Genomic DNA, 10478 nt, shown 5'->3' with positions numbered 1-10478 from the left:
CCCCTCTATAAGGAGAACATGCACGATTTTTTTGAAGTGCGGCCGCACAAATGATTCATACAAAGTGCACATGTTTTGATGTTTCACAGGTAGGAGCGGGAAAGGATCTGCACACTGCTTGCAAAAGACTTTCGAAGAAGATCTATGATCGAAACGTTCCTCCAAACAAAGAAAGTCTTTTGCAAGCAGAGTGCAGATCCTTTCCCGCTCCTACATGTGACAGTTTTTTTTATTTGGCACCTGCTGATGCTTTTCTGTTGGATATGCGCGCTTTCCACTACACTTTGTTTCACAGGGCCATGGTCCTGAAATGACATGCGGTGGCCATTGTGCCTTCTCTTCTGCAAATCCTCATCAGGGTAGCTCAGAAACATTCCAGCTCCTCCGACCCAAACTGTCTACAGAAAACGACGGTAACACTTTATAATAATGTCTGCTTAGTAAAGACTTAGTAAATAATTTACTAATGATGAACGAAACATTAAAGGGACACTGTGTGAAATGTTTAGTTGTTTATGTCCAGAATTCATGCTGCCCATTCACTAATGTTACCTTTTTCATGAATATCTACTTAATATTTATTTACTTAATATAATTAAGTATTCATTATGACTGGAAAAATTGCACTTCTCATAGGCCTACATGAAAAGGGGGATCTTCTCCATGGTGCGCCATTTTGAATTTCCAGAAATAGCCATTTTAAACGTCAAAAATTACTGTACTTGGGCCATACTTGAAAATATTAGTTTATTACTTAGTAAACTTTAATGAAAAGGTCATATTTGGCAATAGGCGCCACATTTTCAATGAGCAGCATAGTTGCAGTACCTTTTTTGACCATTTCCTGCACAGTGTACCTTTAAAGGGACACCAACTCTACTTTTGGTATTAATTACCATCAACTGACAGAATTCATGCAGCCTCTGCTTCATCGTGCAAACCTCCAGACTGGAAGGTGTCAGGGACAGGTCACTACGACTCCTATGAGATTGGCCCATCCGTACATTCACATTTCACTTCTATCTCTTGAACAAATAACAAGGCAAAAGGTTGGACGGACTGACTTGAAATTAAAATTCATGGCAACGGTATAGTCCTTCAGCCTGTAAGGCAAAGTACTGCCTTTCTAGTTGGCACACAGAATCTGTAAGGTGTGTCTTCAGATAGCCACATCGTACGGTTCTTTTTTTCTAACGATAAAAAAGTCGTGTTTGATGTTCCATGCTCGTGCTAAGTGGCATATGTTTTATCAACTGATATACAACACATGCATAGATTCTGTATTCAGTGGTGGATGCTAAAATTATAGAATGTAGCCTACAAACCAATGTCAGAATGTCATATGCCACACACCAGGACTGACTTGATTGTCGACATCTTCGGCTTTGCAGGAAACAAGTCCTCCACCTGCAGGAGGTGTGTGTGTGTGTGTGTGTGTGTGTGTGTGTGTGTGTGTGTGTGTGTGTGTGTGTGTGTGTGTGTGCTGTGTGTGTGTGTGTGTGTGTGTGTGTGTGTGTGTGTGTGTGTGTGCTGTGTGTGTGTGTGTGTGTGTGTGTGGGTTTAGGACTTTACTTTAACACAATAATTACATGCTAATTTCTGCTTAACACATGCCAATACATTTAAGACATAAAGTGTCAGATGAAACTGCAACAGAGCTGCCTGCCACAGCCATCAATGGGATGTCCTGCGGAACACTATGAACTACCATTCTCCCAACAACATGTTTCTTAATGGAAAGACTCACCCTTTTACACTGGACACAAAAGCTCACATAAGTAAGTTCAAATTCTATCCAATGAGATCATTTGTGATCAGATAAATATAATATTATTAAAAAAATATAAGTAGTCTATCATAAATCAGAAAGCAGCATTAAATTCCAGAGTGTCATAGGCAGATTAATACCTACACAAACCGACTGTATACTGCTTATTACACAGATTGCCCACTACATGTATCGTGTTTCTGGTAAAACACAGGATATTAGCTTTCTGCTCTAAAACACTAGTCACCTGATTCAAGTGTTTTCCAATTTAGGAGAAACGCACATGTGTTTGAATGATTCATTATCGTCCATCTGTTCACTGGAGCCATAGACTCCCCGGCGCATATCAAGAAGCCTAGCTGTGTTGTAGACTATATATGCTGGGGATAGTGTTTTAACAAATCTCTGATCTGAGATTAAGGTGCGTATTTTCAGGTGAAAGCAATGGAAATGAAAATCGCATCCTTTTGCTTCCGATCAGTGCAACTGTGTGGAGGCACGCACCCCCTCCTTCCCTGATGGTGATGCGAGGAAGGTGGAGAGAGGAGAGAGGAGAGAAGTGAAGGGGGAGTGTGTTGGACGGTGGCGTGTCCAAGTGTCCGTTTTGATTTACTGTGGCTGTTAAAAGGGCCGCTACAGGATTTGTCCTTGATCCTACCGAGGAAACAAATTGGCATGAGTCATGCCGTAACAAAGGATTTTCCGATGGTGCTGACGCGGCGCGTTTCGCATTCATGTCCCGCGGTGACGCGCTGCGACTGCGGTACGATAGCTGCAGCAGCGGTACACTGTCTTTTTCTTCAGCCCCGCATACACACATGTCCATGCAAATCATACCACGCTCTCATACACCTTTATCACTGAGGACTGGGTCGAATCTATTTTCATTCAAATTCAGTGTCTCGCCGAGGTTAGGCAGGGGGAGTTTTGCCACTATAACATACTGAGGTGAAAGTAGTTCTGTCTGACAAAGGCTATTCCGAGTCTGTTTCAACTAGTGAAATTTAAAACGCTGTGCCATTTCTTGATAGTCTCTAGCCTCCGTTGGCGTGCTTTAAATGTAACTGAAGGAAGCTGACTCTCATTGCGTAAAAATGGGAAATTGTGTAAAATGTCCTGAACAGTGTGGTTGTACAATGTGACAGCTCAGGTGCAATAAAGCAATCACATCTCATGAATGGTCGCAGCAGCACCATCTGCTCATTTCAGAGGGATTGGGTGTCTTTCAGGTTCTCATTTTTCTTGTCTCTGGTTACCTGTGTTTGACCCGAATTCACAAATAATTAAGGCAGGGAACTGAAAAGCTTTAACTAGCCTTTCACATGCGTTTGCATGTGTGCTGTGCAGTCTTCTACCATTTGCTGAGAAAATATGAATGGAGAGGTTGTGCCTATAGCCTCAGCGCACAGTCTATTGCAAGAACTAGTTGAGACAGCGTGCGTTACGGGCTGCTTCAAGTTGCTTCTTCGGGACTTTTTTGCACGAGGGCATATAAAAATGCAGCGCTGACGGCGATTGATTGTTTTGCTGATAATTTCTTAAGGAGATTAATGAATATTTGAACGCATGTAACGACCTGCCACCGAGGTGACGTCACGCCAGTTGTTTTGGGGCGCACATCCAATCGCGAAGCTGGCCTGGATCCTACAGGAGCCGATGAGGGTCTATCCTAACCCCGCTGCGCTACCACAACGCCCCCTCTTCGGGTGCTGGGTACTCGGTGCTGCCCGCCTGCTGCTTTAAACGGCAGCACTGACATGGAAAGCCCATTGCAGTTGCAGAACGAGTTCTATCCCGACCAGCAGCCACAGCAGCAGCAGCAGCAGCAGCTCCAGCACTGTAAGTACCAGCATTACTGCGGTCGCCCAGAACTCCCCTCCGCCAACCACCAGCAGGAGCGGGGCTGTACCTGCGACAACTCTGCCTGCGATGCTGCGCGAAAAAGCCTCGTTTCTCACGGGACGTCACCGACCCCTCACGGAACTTTAAGGACGCCGTCCATATCGTCCTCGAGACAAGGCTGTCAGTTTAGCGCGTACGAGTTCACGCCCTCTAGTCATGGTAGTTCATCCAGACATCATCATCATCATCGCCAGCAGCAGCATCAGCAGCAGCAGTGCCACAGCGGCCAGCGGGGCAGCCCGGCCAGCAGCCGCAGAGAGAGTAACTCCTATAAGCAAATAGCCATGAGCAGCTGCAGGTACAACGGCGGCGTCATGCGCCCGTTGAGCAACTTGAGCTCGTCCCGAAGAAACATACACGAGTTTGATTCAGAGTCCCAGCCGCTGCAGCCCATCTCCACTGCGGATGCGTCGGACACCCTCGCCGCTAAACCGGAGAACAACTCGACCACCCTAATGCCTTACGCGTCGGGAGATAGAGGTGGAGGAGGGGGCCACGACAGTGGCGGAGGAGGAGGCAAGGAAAAGGGCAAAAAGAAAAACCAGAATATCGGGCAGAAGCTCGGACACAGAAGGGCCTTATTTGAGAAGAGGAAACGGCTCAGCGACTACGCGCTGATCTTTGGGATGTTTGGGATCGTTGTTATGGTCATAGAAACGGAACTGTCATGGGGGGCATATGGGAAGGTGCGTAACTCAATCCTGTGGAGAGCAGATCCCCATCTAGGTCAGAATACATTAGTCTTCGGCCTGACAACAGACGGGGAACACAAGTTTGGGAAGTGCATTAAAGCGCAATCAACAAGGTCACCGCACAGCCCCCTCGCCTGGCACATTTCAGCCAATTTTAGGAAGTGTGCGTCCTAATGGATCTGGCAATTAGAGCACAGGCTAAATACTTGGGCAGGTGTTAGTGTAAATTGATAGCCCACGGTTCAGCCACTGAGTGTTGCTGTAAGATTAATGTTACTGACTTTTAAAGATAGCCAAAGGCTTTTTTCCATTATTGTCTTCTTTTATAAGGTGTTTTTGATCATTTTAATCAAATGTTCCTGAAATGTATTTGGGGTTTAGATAGGCTATGCGTCTGCACAACTGTTTAGTGATAGAACCTTGTCAGGAGATTGGCAGTGGAAACTGCATGAAAGAGATAGGGTTGCCAAGTGTATCTTGTGAAGGTACACGTATGTAACTGATAAGGAGCTATGTTCTTGAGAAGGTGTGGAAGTGGTCAGAAGGTATATTCGCATATCGGATACACTGTATCCATTGTAGTGAATGTAATGAATAGCCTCATTTTAAAGACGGTTTCTTACTGTGTCTTGTGAAGGTATTTTACAGTTGTTTCAAGGTGTGTAAGTGATAAGAAAGGCATGTTGGTGTTGTATCTATAACAGTAAAGATGTTATGTTAGTGTGTCTTCTGAAGGTGTGTGAAGTGTTAAGACGATATATAGTGTATCTATTCGAATAGGTATGTCAGTGTGTCTTGTGATGGTGTGTACGTGGTAAGAAGTCACAGCATGTTAGTGTGCCTTGTGAGTGAAGGTGTGCTAGTAGGCCTACATTGTGGATCTTGTTGTGAAAGTGCTTAAGCTTTAGGTATGATAGTGTACCTTTTCTGATGATTGTTGTTTAAGTAGTAAGGATTATTACTGTGTCTTGTGAAGATGTGTAAGTGATAAAAAGGTATAATGTATCTATTGTATATCAGTGTGTGTCTTGTGAATGTGCGTATGTAGGCCGACATGGTATTGTGTTTTGTGACCATGTGTCAATGTATGTTAGTGTATCTATTCTAATAGGTATGTTAGTGTGTCTATTCTAATAGGTATGTTAGTGTGTCTTGTGATGTTGTGTATGTGGTAAAAAGGTATGGTAGTGTATCTATTCAAGTAGGTAGGCCTATGTGAGTGTGTCTATTGTAATAGGTATGTGTCTATTATAATAGGTAGCCTATGTTAGTGTATATATTATAATAGGTATGTTAGTGTATCTATTGAGATGTGTTAGTGTTTCTATTCTATAGTGTGTCTTGTGAATCTGTGTCAGGTGTGTTAGTGTATCTGTTTTGTGAGGGTATGGAAGTGGTAAGGTGTATTACTGTGTCTTCCAAGGGTGTGTGAGTGATGAAAAGGTATAGTATGTAATGCAGGTATCTATTGTAGTCATGCCAGTGTGTGTCTGGTGAGGTTGCGTTAACGGTAATCTAGGCTCTATTCCTTTGTCTTGTGAAGGTGTGTAAGTGTAACGGATGCCAACAAGCAGAGTTCGGCATAGAACGTTAGTAAACCTGCCTTCCGAAGTCTCATACATTATCAGTAACGCCGAACTATCGGTCTGGATCTTAACCTCAGCGGTATCGTGCTGTGCCTTCAACTGGAGTGTTGACTGGTAGGTGGCAGGTTCGAGCCCTGAGTGGGGAACTAGGGCAGAATGACCTCACTTACATAAATAAGACTACATGTTTTGTTAAGGTGTGTAAGTAAGGTACACTATATTACTGTGTCTTGGGACGTGTGTAAGTAGCCTAGTAAGGTAGACTGTATTACTGTGTCTTGGGACGTGTGTAAGTAGCCTAGTAAGGTAGACTATATTACTGTGTCTTGGGACGTGTGTAAGTAGCCTAGTAAGGTAGACTGTATTACTGTGTCTTGGGACGTGTGTAAGTAGCCTAGTAAGGTAGACTGTATTACTGTGTCTTGGGACGTGTGTATGTAGCCTAGTAAGGTAGACTATATTACTGTGTCTTGGGACGTGTGTAAGTAGCCTAGTAAGGTAGACTATATTACTGTGTCTTGGGACGTGTGTAAGTAGCCTAGTAAGGTAGACTGTATTACTGTGTCTTGGGACGTGTGTATGTAGCCTAGTAAGGTAGACTATATTACTGTGTCTTGGGACGTGTGTAAGTAGCCTAGTAAGGTAGACTATATTACTGTGTCTTGGGACGTGTGTAAGTAGCCTAGTAAGGTAGACTGTATTACTGTGTCTTGGGACGTGTGTATGTAGCCTAGTAAGGTAGACTATATTACTGTGTCTTGGGACGTGTGTAAGTAGCCTAGTAAGGTAGACTATATTACTGTGTCTTGGGACGTGTGTAAGTAGCCTAGTAAGGTAGACTATATTACTGTGTCTTGGGACGTGTGTAAGTAGCCTAGTAAGGTAGACTATATTACTGTGTCCTGTGAGGTGTGTAAGTGCAGTGGGCCTTCATGTATCTATTCATGTGAAAATGTGTAAGCCTAGTAAGGTAGGCTATTACATCTTAGTCTGTCTATTCCTGCGAGGCTGTGCATGTGGTAAGGCAGGCCATGTCCCTGTGTCTTGTTAACATTTCTAAGTAGTACAGGAAGCTATGTTACATGTTAGTCTGTCTATTCTTTGTGAAGGTGTATACGTAATAAGGTAGGCTATGCTGCTATATATCCCTGCTATGTGTCTTGTGAAGGTGTGTAAGTGGTGTCCTCTCTTTCAGGAGTCCTTGTATTCATTAGCACTGAAATGCCTCATCAGTCTCTCCACCATCATCCTCCTGGGACTGATCATCATCTACCACGCCAGGGAAATCCAGGTAAGGCCTCCCTCCCTCCCTCACCACAACCACCAACCAAGCTATTCTCGCTCCACGCTCATTTCTAATCAAAGTACACGTGACTTATCCAGTCCTTGTCTGTCAAAGTGTGGCCTTATTCTGTGGGTTTTTTTTGTCAAAGTGTGACCTTTTTTGTGACCACTTTTATGACTTCTAGGCCACATGGGTGATAGTGTTTTCTGCCGTATAGAATAGAGTAGAATAGAATGGAATAGAATAGAATAGAATAGAATAGCCTACCTAATATTGGCAGTAAACACAAGTGCAGTGTTAAAAGAAGACTATACATGCATACAGTACAAGTATCTAACGTATTATTAGAACTGTGCCGTGTTGGAAGCAGTAGCAGGAGTGTACTGTGATACCCACTCTACAGTTAAGTGCTATAGAACAGAGCTCAGAAAAGAGGGACGGCTCTCGCATGGGCAACAGAAAGCACTGCAACGGAACAAAGACGGGCAATTTCACATGAAACAGATGAGTCCTTAGAGCTGTACACAGTAAAAGGTTCATTCGAATCGTAGATAGTGTGACGAACACTAGGGGTGTTAAATAATGGCACTCTGGGTGTCGAATCAACTCTGCGGAGTGTATTAGCTGCTGTAGGTGCATACTGCTTCTGCTGTCCAGGATGGGAGAGGAAGAGGAGAGAGGAGGCCGCTCCACTGTAGCCTAGTGTGGTACTGACATGTGGGCTCCCACTCTCTCTCTCTCTCTCTCTCTCTCTCTCTCTCTCTCTCTCTCTCTCTCTCTCTCTCTCTCTCTCTCTCGCTGTCTGTCTCTCTCTCTCTCCCCCGCTCTCTCTCTCTCTCTCTCTCTCTCTCTCTCACTCACTCACTCACTCACTCACTCACTCTCTCTCTCTCTCTCTCTCTCTCTCTCTCTCATGGACAAAGCTACAGGAACTTCACTGCAGGTGCAGTGCTGTTCTGCTGGCTGGTTGGAGTTTATCTTCCTACATGTGCTGTGTTAGAAGGAGTCTGACTCCAGCCAGCCGGCAATGGAGCCATTTTGAACTATGTTTCCTTGTGTAGCTGGTCGTGTGTGTGTGTGTGTGTGTGTGTGTGTGTGTGTGTGTGTGTGTGTGTGTGTGTGTGTGTGTGTGTGTGTGTGTGTGTGTGTGTGTGTGTGTGTGTGTGTGTGTGTGTGTGTGAGAGAGTGTGTGTGTGAGAGAGAGAGAGAGAGAGAGAATGTGTGTGTGTGTGAGAGAGAGAGAGAGACAGAGACAGAGAGAGAGAGAGGTGGTGTCAGTCTGTTGAGTGAGAAGGACGAAAAGAAGGAGTGTCACATAATAGCTCAAACCCAGAGAGATGGGGAAGAGCACATACATCAAGCACAGGCAAAAAAATAGCACATCACTCTCCTCTGTGTAGTTCGCAGGAGTGGACAAGACTATTAGGGTGAGCCTGTGCAGTTTGCATGATGCACTACTATCACGGAGACCCTGTGCATCACTTGTGGGAACTCTAAAATTGTAGAACAACTCTTTGTATAGGTATTAAATTCAACCCTTCAAGTGTTCAATTAACACTTCAACATGCACTGTGCAGTGCCTGAGTAGCAGCGTGAGCCTGTGTTTTGCTTTTGGGAATACATACCTGACCGGGGCTTAGTTCAACTCTCAAAGAGTAGTTCCAACTGAATGAACACTGGAACATTTTCTTCGTGGAGCCTGAGTGGCGGAATGAGCCTGTGCTTAGCTTGTGGGAACACGTGTCGTCTTAGTTCAACTCTTAACGACTATGACACTGTTTAACACTATGGTTGCCAAACTTTACTCTCCATGTGCTTAAAGGACAATTGCACTATTTTAAACATTTACCCCATTTTCTGAATTGTCTTATATAAAGTAGAGTGGTCCTCACCATTTTTTTTTAAGTTTGCTGCTGTCTCTGTTATTTGGCTAATTTGGATTTTGTCTCAACTGGCTTTATAATGGTCGTCTATGGGTATGTCCAAATCTGTTCTGAAAACCACACTTAGCATTTGTGTTGAGGAATGTGTAACTCACCAAGTGGTTTAGTGGTAGTAGTATTTCATAACACGTGTTATAGTAAAACATGGCTTCTTTCATGTTTTATGCCACAGTTTGTAAATACATTTTTTCTTTAATTCACAAAATGGCAAAGAAAAAATGACAGAAGCCATATTTCACATTCAAACTTGAAATGCAAGTGAACACTCTAACAACTTAGTGAGATACATACTTTCAAAATCAAACATTCAGGGTGGTTTTAAGAACGGATTTGGCCATGCCCATAGACAGCCATTATAATGTCAATTGAGAAAAAAATCCAAATTAGCCAAATAACGGCGGCAGCAGTAAACATCAAAAATGGGTGAGGACCGCTCTACTTTATTGAAGACAGTTCAGAAAAGGGCCTACATGTTCAAAATAGGGCAGTTGCTCTGTAATTACCTCTTCAAAATGTACTGTTTGATGCCTTAGAAGCCGAGTGAGCCTGTGCTTGTACTTGTGGGAACACATTCCCTGTTAGTTCAACTCTTGCAGTGTAGTTCCAACTCACTCGAGTGTTGATTTAACACTGCATAATTTACTGCATGTCCCCTGAGTAGCAGAGTGAGACTGTGCTTCATCTGTGGGTACACGTGCCATGGTATCTTAGTTCAATCGTCAAAGAGTACTTCCAATACTATGGGTGTTAAATTCAGCTCTCTAAGTGCTGAATTAACCTTGCATTGTTAACTGTGCGCTGTCTGAGAGACAGCGAGAGCCTGTGCTTTGAGCCTGTGGAGCACGTGCCCTATAGTGAGTTAACTCAACATATTAGTTCAACTCTTAGAGTAGTGTTAAATTCGATTCTCCGAGTGTTGATATAACACTGCAGAATTGACTGCGTGTTCCCTGAGCAGGAGAGTGAGCCTAGCCCGTGCTTGGTCTGTGGGAACACCACATGTCGTGCTGAGGGTTAGCTGGCTGCTTGGATGCTATTGGCCGGCCTCAGCGGCTCTAACACTTGGACAATGCACAGTTTTATGACCTTGCGTCAAAGCATTGTTGCATTACTTACTGTGTTTGTGTGACTGGGGAGGAGAGGGGCCAGAGGGAGAGAGGGGTGGAGAGGGGGAGAGGGAGAAAGAGAGGGGAGGCAGAGAGGGGGTAGAGGCAGAGAGGAGAGAGAGGGGGGAGAGGGAGAGAGCAGAAGGGGAGAGAAAGTGGTCGAGAGGGGGAGGGGGGGAGAAGAAGGGAGTGAGAA

At 44.4% G+C, this 10478-nt stretch overlaps 1 protein-coding gene across 1 annotated transcript in view; it reads left to right on the top strand.

Moving 5' to 3' along the window:
- Positions 1–3525: 3525 nt before the first annotated feature.
- kcnn2 (potassium calcium-activated channel subfamily N member 2) overlaps positions 3526–10478 on the top strand; it is a 78012-nt gene continuing 71059 nt past the window's right edge. Inside the window, exons 1-2 of the mRNA XM_063211285.1 lie at positions 3526–4356; positions 7144–7239. Coding sequence (XP_063067355.1) covers positions 3526–4356; positions 7144–7239 — 927 coding nt within the window. The remainder of the gene's footprint in view (positions 4357–7143; positions 7240–10478) is intronic.

The sequence above is a fragment of the Engraulis encrasicolus genome, chromosome 11 (genome assembly GCF_034702125.1).
Source record: "Engraulis encrasicolus isolate BLACKSEA-1 chromosome 11, IST_EnEncr_1.0, whole genome shotgun sequence".
NCBI lineage: Eukaryota > Metazoa > Chordata > Actinopteri > Clupeiformes > Engraulidae > Engraulis > Engraulis encrasicolus.
This window is presented reverse-complemented; position numbering and strand designations above follow the sequence as displayed.